This window comes from Myotis myotis, unplaced genomic scaffold (genome assembly GCF_014108235.1).
Source record: "Myotis myotis isolate mMyoMyo1 unplaced genomic scaffold, mMyoMyo1.p scaffold_m19_p_4, whole genome shotgun sequence".
Lineage (NCBI taxonomy): Eukaryota > Metazoa > Chordata > Mammalia > Chiroptera > Vespertilionidae > Myotis > Myotis myotis.
The window spans coordinates 126833436-126849908 of NW_023416346.1; the positions used below are offsets into that span (position 1 = coordinate 126833436).

Here is a 16473-nt window from a genome sequence, read left to right on the forward strand (position 1 = left end):
GCCAGCGAGCCCGCGTTACTAGCTGCCGAAGCCCCGCCCACTTATCGCGAGAGCGTAGCCTCCGAGTCTCGCGAGAGCTTGCCCGGCTTCCTTACTGAAGTTCCGAGCGCTAGTCGCCGCGGCGGAAGCTCCGTGGATACTTTCTTACGAAGTCTGCGTCTAGGGGCGCAGGTAGGGGATAGAGCGAGGATTGGGGGAGGAGGCGGGCGCTTTGGGGGACATCCGGGGCCGCGTGATCTGAGTGTTAACCCTGTCACTCCATCCAGTTGCGGCCTGGGGCGCCGGGCCCAACCCGGCCAGCCCCCGGTGGCTGGTCCCATCACAGCCCAGGCATTGCATCCGGCGAGCTCCGCCAGCTTGGGGTTTTGCATCTTTTGCCTTTTACTGGGTCACAGTAACCCAGGGCTTCGTAACCGCGGCACTGTTGCCCTTTGGGGCCCGAAAATTCTTTGTAGGGAGCGCTGTCTTGTGCACCGCGGGGTGGTTAGCCCTGTCCCTGGCCTCTCTGCCCACTAAATGCAGCGCCTCCGCACCAGTTCTGGCCATCGTGAATGTCTCAGGCATTGCCAGATGTCCTCGGGGAGGCAAAAGTCACTGGTTGAAAATCAGTGAGCTAAAGTTTGTGTTTGCATGCTGTGAGAAAGATAAAGATGGGCTGAGATTACTGTAAACTCGAGTGTAGTTTAGAAAAAAAAGAGAGTGGAAGATGGAAGCCCGCAGAGACATCTCTGCGGGAAAAGTATGACTTCATCTGGGCTTTAATGGGTATGCTTTGGATGGTGGCAAAAAGAGTCACTGCTTGGCACTCGCTTAGGCCAACTGCCCTTCCCCCACCATCACCCATGACAGTGGATAATTAATCACAGCGATCTTTCCTGCTGACCACACTTCAGTCTCAGGATCTCAGCACCAGTTCCTGGCAGTCACTACCAGTGATTCGAACTGGCTCAGGAAAGGAAACCCATTTGCCATTCCTAGTCAGCTCCCTTTTCCATTAGACAGTGTATCTTCTCTACAGATGACATTGTGCTGGACACTGCTCCCCACCCTCACCCCCCCCCAAAAAAAGTATTTTCCCTTCCTCAGTTTAAACATCCTCAGTTTTTTTTCAGTAGCTTTTGTCCAGAGCATTCCCTAGCCTAGATCCCACCCTCCTCCCCCCACACACAGTTCAGTTATTGATTCATTTAAAATGCAATTCCCAGAACTGACTACTTCCCCAGAGATGATATTATTTGTGAAGAGGACATTGTCGTCTCTTAATGCAGCTTGGTATTGCATTAGCTTTTTGTGACCACTGTTTCAGACTGCTGCCTCTTACTCAGTTTGCAATAAATGAAAATGGGTGCTTGTAGATGCACTGCTCTTAAGCTAGGTTTCCTCACCCTGTTGTGCAGCTCATTTTTTCCAAGCCCAAGTACCGGACTTTATTTTGCATCCTATTAAATTCTACTTTGTTAATTTCACACCTAGTTCTCTTAGCTGTGGAGATATTTTTGAATCTTGCCTTTTGCCTTCTAATAAATGTGTTGCCCTTAGCATATCTTTGAATGTGATAAGTTGGCTTCATCTCACAATTATTGTTATAAGGAGTGTTTTCTGGGCCCCAGCACTGTTATAGCTCTGGGGATACCAGACTGTGTTATCAGGCAAGCTAAAGGTCTAGTTGTTTCTAGGTGTACACCAAACTATTTCCAAAAATGATTTACTGCCTCCTAATTTCCCTTCCAAAACATAAAATTTAAGTTTGGCATGACTTGTTCTCAGTATAACCAGGGGTTACGTGAATGAATAACAACCTACTCTTTTTGTGTAGGGATCCACATTGAATAATGTATAATAAAAGTTCTCAGTATGGTGTCTAACCAAAGGCAGCCATTTAATACATATTTCTATTGGTCTTTTCATTTCTCTGAAAGTACCCAATTATAGACTAGGAGATAAGCCTTTTTGTGTTTGAAAATAGGAATAACACTTACCTGTATCTGATGATATGGCTCTTTTCTGTTCCTGCGACTTCTCAAATATCACTGATCACTAGATGTATAATCACATTTGTTAATCCAAGATATGTAGTTTGCTGAGAACTGAATACCTGTATTTATTGAAATGTCTGGATTTTTTTAATATTCCCATCTTGAGGTTCATAGCCTGCCTAACCTTGATTCTTCCACATTTGCTGTTGGAAAATCACTCTTTTTAAGGAAATTGAAGTTCAGCAGATCTGCATCCTCTATACTTTGTATACCAGGTGCTTGAAGCAGTTGACCTTTCGAGAAACCCTGCTTTTTCCTGACTGTAGCCTAAAAAGGCTTTCTTTTTCTTAACTTAGTCCACACATTTCAGCTCATTTGGGCTTTTGCCTTTCTGATGGTAGCCTCACAGGTTTCTGAAGGTCCCAGGTCCCATTTCTGTGTTCATTACTAGTTAGTGCCCTACTTCCTACATTATGTGCACAGCCTCTTTGAGTTCAAGGTAACCCTGAGCTCCTTATAGCACCACCTTGATTTATTTAGTTGTCTCTCTCCCTAAAGCAGCTCAAGTCACCCTAGCAACCAGAGGCTGCTGCTGTCCTCACCACAGGTGCAGTCCTGCCTCCCCTACCCTCAGGCAACTAGCCCTGCCCCATGTAATGGAGGATTGCTTTATGTAAGGAACCTCAGCAGCTTCTCAGAAAGGTGCTGTTAATAGCTTGAACAGACTCCAGCTATCAGGCCTCTGAGTACTCCCCTTCCTCCCCACCCCACAGGCCTCAGCTGGGCTGGTTAATCCCACCCTGCCTCTCACTCCAGCATTCCCTCTCCCCTATTCTTAGGGTCATCTCACACTGTAAACTACAGCCCTCCCTCCCCCCCCCCCTGCAGCTCCATTCTGCAAACATTGAGCACTTATTATATACTAAGCTCGGTGTCAGGGATTCAGGCTGGAAAAAACCACAGTCCCTGTTCTTTTCCATGTTCATTCCCCATATTGCCCTAAGGTAGGTCCATCTTGACGCACAGTTGCCCTAGACCAGGGGTGGGCAAACTTTTTGACTCGAGGGCCACAATGGGTTCTTAAACTGGACCGGAGGGCCGGAACAAAAGCATGGATGGAGTGTTTGTGTGAACTAATATAAATTCAAAGTAAACATCATTACATAAAAGGGTACAGTCTCTTTTTTTAATAGTTTTATTCATTTCAAACGGGCCGGATCCGGCCCACGGGCCGTAGTTTGCCCACGGCTGCCCTAGACCCACCTTTCCAACAATGCTTTGCTACTCATGTGCCATGGTAAATGAACTCCCTCTGTTCCGGCTCTCTTTACAGAATGCACTTTTACCTTTTGGCTGATGCTTCCTTGAATATTTCCTTTTTTCTCGTACCTGCAAGGGAGGTTTGGTTTTTTTTCCAGCTCTGACATGTGTGTTAGTTTCCTATTGCTGCCCTAACAAATTGCCACAAATTTAGTGGCTTGAAACAACACAAATGCATTACATTACAGTTCTTAGCATAGAAGTCCGACGTGGATCTCACTGGGCTGCAATCCAGGTTATCAGGCTGCGTTCCCTTCTGGAGGCTCCTGGGGAGACTCTGTTCTTGGGGAGACTCTGTTCCTTTGTCCTTTCCAGCTTCTGGATGCCACCGGTATTCTGTGACTGGTGACCTCTTCCTCCATCGTTAAAGCCAGGACCTGTAGTCACCTGACTGCCTCTCGTCCCTCCCTCCACTTTTAAAGCCCCTTGTGCTTGCACTGGGCCCACCTGGGTGGCCCAGGATCATCTCCTAAGGTCAGCTGATGAGCAACCTTAGTTCCATTTGTAGCCTTAATTCCCCTTTACCTGGTAAATTAACATTCATTCACAGGTTCCCAAGATTAGGATGTGGACATTTGGGGGGGGGGGCAGGTGGTCAGGAAGGCTATTCTGGCTACCACACCATGTTTGAAACTGACATGTTTTCATCCCTCTTCCTTCCCTTATTTGTTTTCTCAGTGAATAGCATGGCATCCTGATATTCTGCTTGATCACCTCAGCCAAACATTTGGAAACATCTTCAGTCCTCCCATTTAATCCATTGCCAAGTTCTGTGTATCGCCCTTCTCCACTCCTCGAGGCCTAGTCTCCCTTGCAGATGCTTGAAGGGTCCCTCCTTCAGGTGATGGGAACGTTGAGTAGGCGCACACACAACTTACACAAACACAGCTGTTGTGGTGCTTTATTTGTATTGTTTGTGTTACATATTGGAGTTTAAGTAATACTTCATGGGTGGAGGGAAGGTGGAAGAGATCCTGGAATTTTAAAAAAAAAAAAAAAAGTTTGCAGTCATTGGTCTAGAGCAGTGGTTCTCAACCTGTGGGTCGCGACCACTTTGGGGGTCGAACGACCCTTTCACAGGGGTCGCCTAAGACCATCGGAAAACACATATATAATTACATATTGTTTTTGTGATGAATCACTATGCTTTCATGATGTTCAATGTGAAACAATGAAATTGGGGGTCACCACAACATGAGGAACTGTATTAAAGGGTCGCGGTATTAGGAAGGTTGAGAACCACTGCTCTAGAGCTACACTGTCCAATACAGTAGCCATGAACCCCGTGTGGCTATTTAATCCATTAAAATTAAATAAAATTTCAAATTCAGTTCTGCAGACATGAACCACATTTCAAATGCTCCTTAGTCTGCAGTGGCTACTAGATCGCACAGCACAGGTACAGAGCATTTCCATTCTCGCAGAAAGTTCCATATATAGGACAGCACAGAGTTCTAGAGAGTGTCTCCCTTTTGCCCATTACCTAGGCATAGTAAGCCCTCTAACATTAAATGATTGTAGATATTCCCTTCCTGAGACTATGTGGTTGTATGGTTTCTTTTCCTTCCACTTCACCCACTCTTCAGTTTTTCCTTGTCATAATTGAATAGTTACTTCCCTTCTCCAGCTGTTTGTGAAATCAAATTCTTGGCAGCTCAAGTCCTGCCCAGCTGTGTAGTTTGTGATACAACCTTTATGCGGTATTTCCTTCAGCTTCCTTTTTGTTTGTCCTCACTCGGTACTTAGCACCATGCTTCTCTCCCAGTCATGGATTTCCATACAGGAGAGAAGTATTTTGCGGGTGGTTATCTTCCTTTATACATTAATTGTCTTCTGCTGCTGCTTAAATGTGCATTGGGGGAGGTGTCTGCCTTATCTTTTCTCTCTGCTGCTTAAATGTTTGTGAAGAAAGTAAGCCCTTCCCTTGGCAAACTCCAGCTAGGAAACCTCTTCCAGCAAAAATGAATGATGTCATTGCTGACTTGGTTAACATTTCAAGCTCCCATCCCTCTTCCCCTCACTTTCTCTTGAGAATTCTGGCCAATTCTCCTATTTTGCACAGCTTTTGTATCATTCCTGCTTGTCTTGGTTATGCAGTTTTACTATTTGGGCCCTTTTCTCATTTTCCCCTAAAACAGGGACCATTTTTTTTCTGTAAAGCACCAGGCGATCCCTGTCACAACTGCTCACCTCTGCCACTGTAGGGCAAAAGCAGCCTTTGACTATAGTAAGACAGATAAGGCCAGATTTGGCCTGTAGGCTGTAGTGTAACAACCCCTGCCCCAAATATTTTAAATCCTACTTACTTCACCATGCCAAGAGAGTCTCCTGCCTGCCCTTTTTTCCAGACCTGGCCTTCCAATTCCTGGGTTACATGCGCCAGCTCTAGCCTGATTTCCTTTACAAAGTATTGCGTTCCTTAGGAAATATATTTCGGACTTCTTTGGCTTTTGTTGCATGTTCTGAGTGAATCAGCAGGAGTCCCTGTGAGGCATGATGCATCCTGGGCCCTGACACACCTCGGTTGTACTTTCCCCGGGACTGTACACTCCCAGCTAACCATTTTTGGTTTTCAGTATTGAGTACTAAATGCATTTTCTTTTAATTAGGAGCCATATATTGGAGACAATGTCTGGAAGCTTTTACTTCGTGATTGTTGGCCACCATGACAATCCAGTTTTTGAAATGGAGTTTCTGCCACCTGGAAAAGCAGAATCCAAAGTGCGTATGGAACCTTAACAAACCCCATGAGAACTGTCATGCTGTTGTAATAATTATGGTGTAATGTGCTTTTCGAACTGGAGACCTGAACAGATGAGATAACAATTAAGCGAGGTTTGCTCTGGAGTCCCATGGGCTGGTAGAAGCCAGTCAGGGAAGGTTCAATAAATTGCTTCATCCTTTATCAGCACACACTTAGCATGTACTGGGAGGAAGCTCTGGGCCTCTTTTCCTGGTCTTCAGTCCACTGTGCCACCCAACTAGGAAAAGCTACTCCTTAAGTGCATAGAAACATGGTCCACCCATAGTGGGTCTGAAAGAACAGTCGTTGCTGCCTTGAAATGCCATGAAAGCCCGTTGTGCCCCAGCAAGTCACATTTTTCATCAGGACATACATAGTAGATCCATTTACACCTGGGAGGGTTAAAAGGGACCCTTACTTACATGTCTTCCTGCTGCCCAAGACGATGGCAGTTCCCAGTGACCTACCTTATCTACTGGCTGGTGCCCATATGCTCTCCTCCCCAGTGACACACCCAGCTTCCTTATCAAGAATGGCTGTAGAAAAACACACTGGGTTGGCGAACGTCTCCATTCAGAATAAACAGAGCCATAGAGCCTTGAGATGAGAATAGCTGGGTCCCTTCCATCTTTCTGTACCAGTCCATGTTCCTAATTGCCTATAAGTTGTTCTGTGTCTCACGACCTCCAAAAATAAGCTTTAATGTTCTTTAAGACAGGAGTTGATTTTTCAAATTCATTGTAATGCATAATGTCCAGTCTAGTGTAGGATGCTTGTCAACTATTCAGATCTTGCCAGTAAAATATGATAGAAATGTAATTATCCTACCAGGTGTTGGTGCTACATTCTTTTCCCACATCCCTAGGAGCACGCAGCTCATTAAAACTTTGGTTGGAGGCATCCCTGTAGCAGTGATTGCTTTGTGTTACACCACTACTCAATTATAGTTCCTGTGCACTCCGGGGCCTGGTGGTACATAAAGCAGTGCATATAAAAGAACTTCATCGCAAGATGCTACCACTTACCTTCTGAAAGCATTTCTATAGTTTTCTCCTAATCTCTCAAGATTGATCATCCCTGTAAAGTAATGGAAAATGCTGCTATAAGCCAGACACGAAATACATCCCTTCTCTAAGGATTAAATTAGCTGCATCTTGGCAACGGGCGTGAAGTAAACATGCTTTAGCTGTGCAAGGGATTCCAGGGTAACTGGCAGCCTTCCTCCAGCCCAGTTGTGGGAACAGCCTCCTCAGCAAAGGATCTGTACAGTTTCCCAGGGCTGCCGCCACAGAGCACAAAACCTGGGTGGCTTAGCACAATGGGAATGTTCTGTCTCAGTTCTGGAGGTCAGAAGGCCCCGGCAGGGAAGGTGCTCGCAAAGGATCTGTTCCGGCCTCTCTCCTAGTTCCTGGTAGTTCCTTACCTGGTGGCAGCACAACTCCAGTCTCCACATGGCGTTCTCCCTGGGTGTGTCTGTGTCCAAGGGTCCCCTTTTTTATAAATACACCAGTCACACTGGAGCCCACTCTTCTCTAGCATGAGCTCATGCTAACTACAGTGGGGCCTTGACTTACGAGTGTCCCGACTAACGAGTTTTTTGAGATACGAGCCTCTCTCGGCGGATTTTTTGCATTGAGTTGATAGAGTAATTTGAGTTAACAAGCTCCTTAACGAGCTCGGTCTCGGAACGAATTAAACTCGTAAGGCAAGGCCCCACTGTAGTTACATCTGCAACAACCCTCTTTCCAAATAAGGCTGCATTCTAAGGTCCTGGGGGTGGGGACTGCAACACAGGAATGGGTGGGGGTACAATTCAACCCATAACAGAGGTGTTCTCTGAAAATGCATATGGAAAGTAAGAATTCCACAGGAGTAAGACCATTTCAGGTGGTGAACGCCCCCTCCACAATATGGTGGGACATTCCCACCTTCTCTAGTTCAGCTCTGTCAGCCCGTGAAAAGGACACTCCCAGCTCTGACAGGACTGTCTCCTGCTATCACACAGGGGGCTGAGTGTTCACAAGGGTTAAGCATGGCCTCCTGCCACTCCCAGGTCCCCCTGCCTTGTAAACTCCTTACACCTGACAGTCATGCCACCATGTTAGGACTGCCACCTCCTCGCCTGTTCACTGCTCACCAGGTATCACTACACAGGAAGCCTCCCCCTCACCCCACCTTGAGGCCTGTGCCAATGTCACCTCTCTGTCCTTAGCCCCAGCTTACCTATGTTGCTGTCCTTTATCCACAACCTTTTAGGTATTTTTTCCTGTCTTCCTCTAAAACAGTGGTTCTCAACCTTCTGACCCTTTAAATACAGTTCCTCATGTTGTGACCCAACCATAAAATTATTTTCGTTGCGCCCTGACCGGTTTGGCTCAGTGGATAGAGCATCAGACTGTGGACTCAAGGGTCCCGGGTTCGATTCCGGTCAGGCGTATGTACCTTAGTTGCGGGCGCGTCCCCAGTGGGGAGGTGTGCAGGAGGCAGCTGGTCGATGTTTCTCTCTCATCGATGTTTCTAACTCTCTATCCGTCTCCCTTCCTCTCTGTAAAAAATCAATAAAATATATTTTTAAAAAATTATTTTCGTTGCTACTTCATAACTCTAATGTTGCTACTGTTATGAATCGTAATGTAAATATCTGATATGCAGGATGGTCTTAGGCGACCCCTGTGAAAAGGTCATTTGACCGCCAAAGGGTCGCGACCCACAGGTTGAGAACCTCGGCTCTAAAAGAATACAGGCTTCTTGAAAGGAGGATCTATTTGTTTTCCAACAGAGTATTTTTTCCCCCACATGCTTAAAGGGTTACGGAAACTGGTAGCTTCCTTCTTGCAAAATTAAATTTTTTTTAGTTTCTTGAACACATTTTATTAATATTATAATTAGTATATTATAATCGGCTATTTCTATTTATTGAATTTTAGATACCAAATTTAAAAGTAGCCCAGCTGGCATGGCTCAGTGGTTGAGCGTCAACCTATGAACCAGGAAGTCACGGTTTGATTCTGGTCAGAGCACATGCCCAGGTTGCAGGCTTGACCTCCAGTGTGGGGCATGCAGGAGGCAGCCGATCAATGATTCTCTCTCATCATTGATGTTTCTATCTCTCGCTCCCTTCCTCTCTGAAATCAATAAAAATATACTTTTTTAGAAAAAGAAAGTGTCCCCCCGCAAGAAGAACTGTATAGGATTTACAGATTGAAATGTTGGCTGTCTTGATGCTGTATGGAAATGTTAACCTGGTGCTGCTCACACTGTCATCTAGGACGACCATCGTCATCTGAACCAGTTCATAGCTCATGCTGCCCTTGACCTGGTGGATGAGAATATGTGGCTGTCAAACAACATGTACTTGAAAACTGTGGACAAGTTCAATGAGTGGTTTGTTTCAGCATTTGTTACTGCAGGTCATATCCTTACCTTCTTCATAAAGATACCTAACTAAAGGTTGGGGTAACCAACTAGAACATGGGACACAGATGCCAGGATAAGTTGATGAACTTTAAAGTGTCAGGTGAAAATTGCCATTTATGTAGCTACTTTTATTTTTTTCAGGGAAAAAATACATTTTGTTTAAATCATTTTAAAACCAAGTCTGGTATATAAAACTAAGGTTTATCTGAACCCTATCAAGGGTGGTTTTACTTTTTTTTAACTTTAAAGATTATGTTCTCTTTAAGGTAAAAACTAACCTAACTTTGAACTATTGCTTTTAATTTTACATTTCTAAGATTACACCTTAATTATTTCACATATGAGATTTATTATGCTTCATGATGTAAGACAAGAAGATGGAATAAAGAACTTCTTTACTGATGTCTATGAACTATACATAAAGGTATGTATGTTCTTTAACTTTTTAAAACTGATAAAAGGGATTCAAACGGCAGGGAACTGGCCTGTCAAAGTGAGTCCCTTGTAGTAGTTTTCATCTCAGAGCAGCTCTCCCTCAGTCAGACCATCCCTGGCAGCTCCCTCATCAGGCAAGTTTTCACCAGATTAACATGTATTTAGGGAAAGAACTCATAGTTATTTTGTTGTTGTTAATCCTCAGCCAAGGATATTTTTCCCATTGATTTTTTTTAGAGCGAGTAGGAGGGGAAGTACAGACAGACACATCAATTGGTTGCCTCCCACACACGCCCCAACGGGGGCTGGGAATAGAGCCTGCAACCCAGTCACATGCCCTTGACCGGAATTGAACCCATGACCCTTTTCAGTCCACAGGCTGATGCTCTAACCCAGCCGTGGGCAAACTACGGCCCGCAGGCCGGATCCGGCCTATTTGAAATGAATAAAACTAAAAAAAAAAAAAAAGACCGTACCCTTTTATGTAATGATGTTTACTTTGAATTTATATTAGTTCACACAAACACTCCATCCATGCTTTTGTTCCGGCCCTCCGGTCCAGTTTAAGAACCCATTGTGGCCCTCGAGTCAAAAAGTTTGCCCACCCCTGCTCTAACCACTGAGAAACACCGGCCAGGGCTTGTGGTTATTTTAAAATCTACTTCATTCTCCCTCTTTTGGTGCATATAGTTGATTTTACTAGGGAACCTTAAAGAGAGGGAAGGAAGTATTCTCCATAAGAGAAATTGCTTTATAATTTCAATCTAAAATGCTTTCCATCTACTTTACAAATAAGTTACAGTGCAATGAATACCGATCATAAACCAGCAGGAAGTGATTCATATATTATCAAATAGTCACCCAAGGAGATTGGTGCCACCCGCATTTCTTGTATTTAATTGGAAAAAAAATAAAATAATAGGACATCAGTGGTTAAACTGCAGTGCTAACAACAGTATTTCTTAATAATTTATTCTGTATTTGCACAAGATTTTTGCATATCACTACAGCTAACAATATTCCTAGTCAGCACTAGCAAGTAAGAATATCTAGTCCTTTTATAAAGGTAGACAAAGTGATTAAGGTATAAAAATTGCTATCTCCTTTCCTCATTAGTGATTCCATTTGTTGTTAATAATTTTCTCTGACTGTTATGGTACATTTGTTGCATTATCTGAGAAACTAGTCACTTAGCCTTGTGTTAAAGGAGAGTATTAAAAACCTGATTCTTAAAAAATTACCACACAAGAGTAGTTTTTAATCAGTGTGGTGTAACTTTTTCTTAACTTAGAGACCCATGATATGGCACATTTTTCATTTGTATTTTATGTAGGTCTTACAGATTAATTCACATGTTTACAATGAACATAAGATTAGTAATTCACACACAGGGTGAATGAATCCTGAGTTAATTTTGCTTACATAGGCAACACTTATCATACCACCATCAGTTTCACCACAGGTACTGCTCAAAACTATAACACTGAGAAAGAAATTTCCTTAAGGGGAAGTTACTATTTAACAATAGAACATTTCTATGGAAACTTAAAAATGTGATCTTCTGACTTGTTTTGAATGTGTTGAATGATTTCTTTTCATTTAAAGCTCAAAGTAATTTAGAGACTCATGATTTGTCAGTCTTTTTACTCTGACAAACTCACTAATACTTTCTTCTTTCCTAGTTTGCAATGAATCCATTTTATGAACCAAATTCTCCTATTCGATCCAGTGCATTTGACAGAAAAGTTCAGTTTCTTGGAAAGAAACACCTCTTAAGCTAAGCGCAGAAAAATTCGGAAATAAACAATGTCGCTACAATGGAATATACTCAGGAATGTGTACATTGTAAGTTACTTGATTAAATAGCCTGGGAAAGTTTTACTTGTAGTGTTAATTTATTTAAGCCTAGTGAAATTCCTTATAGATAAAAATAGTACAGTTTCTTAGAATTAGCAATCCTATATAATAAAAGGCCAGCGACCGAACGGCAGAACAACCAGTCAACCAGTCGCTATGACACGTATTGACCACCAGGGGGCAGACACTCAACAGAGGAACTGCCCCCTGGCAGTCAGTGCACTCCCACGGTGGGCTGATCCCCGCAGGCCAGATCCCTCACCAGTGCACAAATCCCGTGCACTGGGCCTCTAGTAGATTAATATTTGCTTCTGAATAGTTATTTATAAGGATTTCTTTATCAATATCCTTGAAACATCTTTGAAAATCTGAGAATAAGCTTTTGGCTTTCCTCATTCATATAGCTTGATCTTGATGTAACAATCCAGAACCAAATGTCATTGTCAAGATTTGGTAGATGTAAAACTAAAGCATCTGCAGTGAGGAATAAAGTTGGTAGGACATACATGGGCTTACCCATACATCTAGAGATGATATAAAAATGTATAGGCACTGTGCATAGCCCTACCCAAGAAGCTGAAGTCAACAGCGTGTGCAGTGCCCAGTGCCATGTACCTGCCGCTGTTCGGGATGGGACAGTGATCCTGCTGTCATTCTGAAATCCGGGATCCATGTCTGTAAAATGGGTGACTGGGCCCAAAGTGCAGGGTTGTGTTTTCTTTCCTTTCCCTTAGTATGCTAAAGATTTAATGAACCTGTTGATAATCTGTATTAGTAAAAAGCTGTAAGACGATTTCCATCAAGTTGTAAAGACAGAAAAGCTTGTATTACATTAACATTCGCACTCCTAGCCTTTTAGGCTGTGCACCAGAGGGGGCGGGAGGGGGCTTTTTTACTGTAAGGAGTGTGGGACCTTACTGTAAACGAGTAGATGTCGATCGAAAAGCAAGTAATATAAGCACATATTTTCCGTGCTACTTGTGAGCACTTGAAGAATTTTCTTCCATTCTGAATAACTTGAGCAAGTAATTCTAAGTTTGTTCTTGTATCTTTGTGTGAAGTTGCTACTATGATTTTTTTACCCTATTTATTTGATTTACTAAATAAAGATGTTTGTCCAAGATTGTGGGAATTTAATATCAAATTTTTTACGTGCTGCTCACCCTGCCACCAATACCATTTTAGTTTTATTTCGAAAGTCTGTAAACTAGTATATATTTTAACCTAATTTACAGAACCTGGATCATCTCAAATTAGGTGCCAGAGCTTTGGGAGCAGAAAAAGATATTCAGCTAGAAATCTAGGAGTCATTTCAGCCATGCTCATTGGAGAGACCCAAACACGTATTGGTTTTTGTTTGTTTGTTTTAATTTTGTTTAATATATTTTATTGATTTTCTACAGAGAGGAAGGGAGAGGGATAGAGAGCCAGAAACATCGATGAGAGAAACATCGATCAGCTGCCTCCTGCACACCCCCCACTGGGGATATGCCCGCAACCAAGGTACATGCCCTTGACCAGAATCAAACCTGGGACCCTTCAGTCTGCAGGCCAGTGCTCTATCCACTGAGCCGAACCGGTCAGGGCAGCACATACTGTTTTATGTAGTTTGCTCTGCCCTCAATGACCATGTAGCACAGAGGGCTGCGACGCAAGTGGCCAGGAGCAGCAGCAGGGAGTTCTAGGGTAGAGATCGATGGGTCCTGGCCCGGCCACACACGGCAGTGCCCTGCAAACAGCGACCCTTTTCTCTAGGCTTGTGAGGGCGAGATGGGAACATGTAACAAGAGCCCTGCGTGAGTACGTTACTGGAATTAAGTACCAAATTTCATGTATGCCTGCATCTTTGAAGGAGCTCCAAGGCAAGTCCAGTGATGAGCGTAGGAGCTGGTGGGTGGGCTGCACGGGGAAAGCATGCTGGGCACAAAGGTGTGGGGGGAAAAGCAGCACTAGGCATGGGGATTGGACAGCTGATGGGACAGAACCAAGACTGGTGAGTTGGTAAAGCATAGATCTGGTAGTAGGTGGCGTTACTGAAGGTTCCGGAATACAAAAGCAGTGGAGGGACATCAGTAGCACCCTGGGCACTTGCCAGGGCTTATGCTTTCCCACAGGCATCAGGCTTCACTGAGCATAGGTATTAAATTTGTAATCATTAGCACTTCCAAAGATCCAAATAAAACGCACCAATCTGGTTTTGTCCTTTGTTTCCTAGAAGGCAGCACTGTTGCCCCGCTGTCCACGAATGCAGAGACCATCGATCGGTGCTCTGCCCGATATACCCATGTTTTTTTTTCTGCAGTCACAACAGTACCTCCCGGTTAACGGGCCAGGGTGACGACCTCTCAGAACCCACAGGTCCATTTTTCTACTTAACACTGCACTGCCCCACAAGCCACTGGTATTGTGTGAGAACTGGTGTCAGTGTCATGGGACAGTGAAAGCTTACACAAGTTTTTATAGAAACGTAAAGCAAGGTTTTCTTTAAGACATGTTTGAACTTCAACTAGGGAATTTTTCACAAGGGTGAAGGAGGTGACAAAACTGGAAGTAACCCATTGATGAAGTACCTTTCCATCTTCCACACAGCCTCCTGAAATTGTTTTCATTGGTCAAAAGTACATTTGTCCATTCTCTGAGGTCATAGTTGGTCTTTAACACTGAACTTGGTCTGTACATTCACAGACAGCGTGGAAGCACGCACTGTCTCAGGTGGCCCAAACGCCCCGTGGCAAGCACAGCGCTTTAACAAGCCCCTCCTCCCCAAACCACAGTTCTGCTTGCTCTGGGGGCTCCGCAGCTATTGCCACCACTCCTGCACCACCTGCTTTGATCCCCAACTCTTGTTTTTCCCATACTTTTCATCTTTGTATAGATAGGTAAGACCAGCCACTTAAAGCATCTTTTTTCTTCAAAAGAATCAGATTTTCAGCTACCTTTTGCTTCTGGTTCAAGAGCTTTTCCATCAGTTGTTGCTTCATTGAAGGACAAAGCTATTTAGTCAGGTTTTGTTCTTAATCACATTTCTGTACCATGTTTGGTATATTAACCCTTGTTTCCCCAGATTCCCTTTAAGTCATGGTGTGAAGAATTACTGTCAGCCTGTCTACACACATGAAGACCTTTTCCTTTGATCATTTTAGCTGCTCAACACTAGGCCTCTAGAATGCCAACTAATCTAATCCTTAAATATTTATTTGAAAATACAGTACTTGAAAAGATGCTTTAAAGTTTAAAAATACACTTATGTATTAGTTAAATCTATTCAAGTACCAAAATTATACATTTTGTAAAAACCTATACGTTACCCCTACCCCCCAAATTCATAAGTTCTAGCCCCCACGCACACCCTCAGAATGTGGCTATATTTGGAGATGGGGCCTTCAAAGAGGTGATTTAAGTTAAAATGAGCCTGTTTGGGTGGGCCTAATCCAATCTGGTATCCTTATAACAGGAAATTTTGATATAGATGGGGGGGGGTGGAGGTGACAACACGGGAAAGGTCATCCGCAAGCCATGGGGAGAGACCTCAGGAGAAACTAAACCTACCAACACCATGACCTGGGACTTCTAGCCTTCAGCATTGTGAGGAAAATTCCCATTGTCAAGCCACACAATCTGCATTTTATTATGACAGCCTAGCACACCTAATACAATAGACTTTCCTTGTGTACTAAATACCTAGATCAGGGGTAGGGAACTCTGGCCCATGGGCCGTAGCGAAATCATTTGGTCTGGCCCTGCCAAGGCATTAGAGGCGAGTTCATTAAATGTTTGACCAAATATAGCAGGCTAATTTTTAAGTTGATAATTGTGTATGGCCCACAAATGTTATCAATATTCAAATGGACCTTGGCAGAAAAACGTTCCCCATCTCTGATCTAGATGGACACCCAAAAACACATGTAGCTGCCGCCAGGGACAGGAACTGGGTGGCAAAGGTAGAGACATGTCCCTTGTCCCTAGAATTTGAACCATGTGACTCCTAGAATGCTTCACTGTTGCCCCAACTTTTCATGTATGCAGAGAAATTGACCGATGTGTGGAAACTAGCACTTTCATGCACTACTGCTCCATATTCACCAAGGAAGAAGGGTTTGAATAGTTGTTAGATATCCATACAGCAAATAAATGAGAGGGGTCTACTGTAATGTAAGTATGTCCAGACATATTAAGAGAAAAAGGGCAAGTCACAAAACAATGGGTACACTTTTGACTTAAAAAAAAAAAAAGCAAGCCCAGCTGGCATGGCTCAGTGGTGGAGCATCAACCTATGAACCAGGAGGTCACGGCTCGATTCCTGGTCAGGGCACATGCCCAGGTTGCAGGGTCGATCCCCAGTGTGGGGTGTGCAGGAGGCAGCTGATCAATGATTCTCTCTCATCATTGATGTTTCTCTCTCACACTTCCTCTCTGAAATCAATAAAATTATATTAAAAAGAAAAGCAAAAAAAAGAAAAGCAAGTCCCCTCAAGAAAAAAAAATTGTTTTTTTGGATGGAGGATTAGTTTTTTTCCCGGGGGCGGGGGGTAGGTGATTGCAAATAATAAAAACTAGAGCTCTCTCCAACCTGAGAATATGAAGAGATTTAACTTCCCCAAATTAAAAATGTCATAACATTTTCCTTACAGCCAAATTGTTATGTTAGGAAATAAGATTTTCAAAAGCTTAGCTTACTGTAATGATACTCTTTTTCAGTGGTTTCCAATGAGTGGAGCCAGGGAA

The 16473-nt window shown here is 43.6% G+C and overlaps 1 protein-coding gene and 1 long non-coding RNA gene across 3 annotated transcripts; one reads left to right on the forward strand and one right to left on the reverse strand.

Moving 5' to 3' along the window:
- Positions 1-35: 35 nt before the first annotated feature.
- On the forward strand, positions 36-12871 carry TRAPPC2 (trafficking protein particle complex 2). Of its 2 annotated transcripts, XM_036306186.1 has the most exons (6): positions 71-171; positions 3975-4137; positions 5906-6017; positions 9308-9452; positions 9795-9880; positions 11574-12871. In XM_036306186.1, the coding sequence occupies exons 3-6, from the start codon at positions 5925-5927 to the stop codon at positions 11670-11672; spliced, it is 423 nt and encodes a 140-aa protein (XP_036162079.1). In that variant the 5' UTR covers positions 71-171; positions 3975-4137; positions 5906-5924; the 3' UTR covers positions 11673-12871. The 2 variants fall into 2 exon arrangements, with proteins under 2 accessions (XP_036162078.1, XP_036162079.1); XM_036306185.1 differs by lacking the exon at positions 3975-4137 and having other exon boundaries at positions 36-171.
- Positions 4184-9356, reverse strand: LOC118654750. The gene is made up of 4 exons (XR_004967034.1): positions 9238-9356; positions 7065-7116; positions 6462-6575; positions 4184-4270 (listed from the first exon to the last, which is right to left on the reverse strand). It is a non-coding gene; the product is annotated as an uncharacterized LOC118654750 (long non-coding RNA).
- Positions 12872-16473: the final 3602 nt, after the last annotated feature.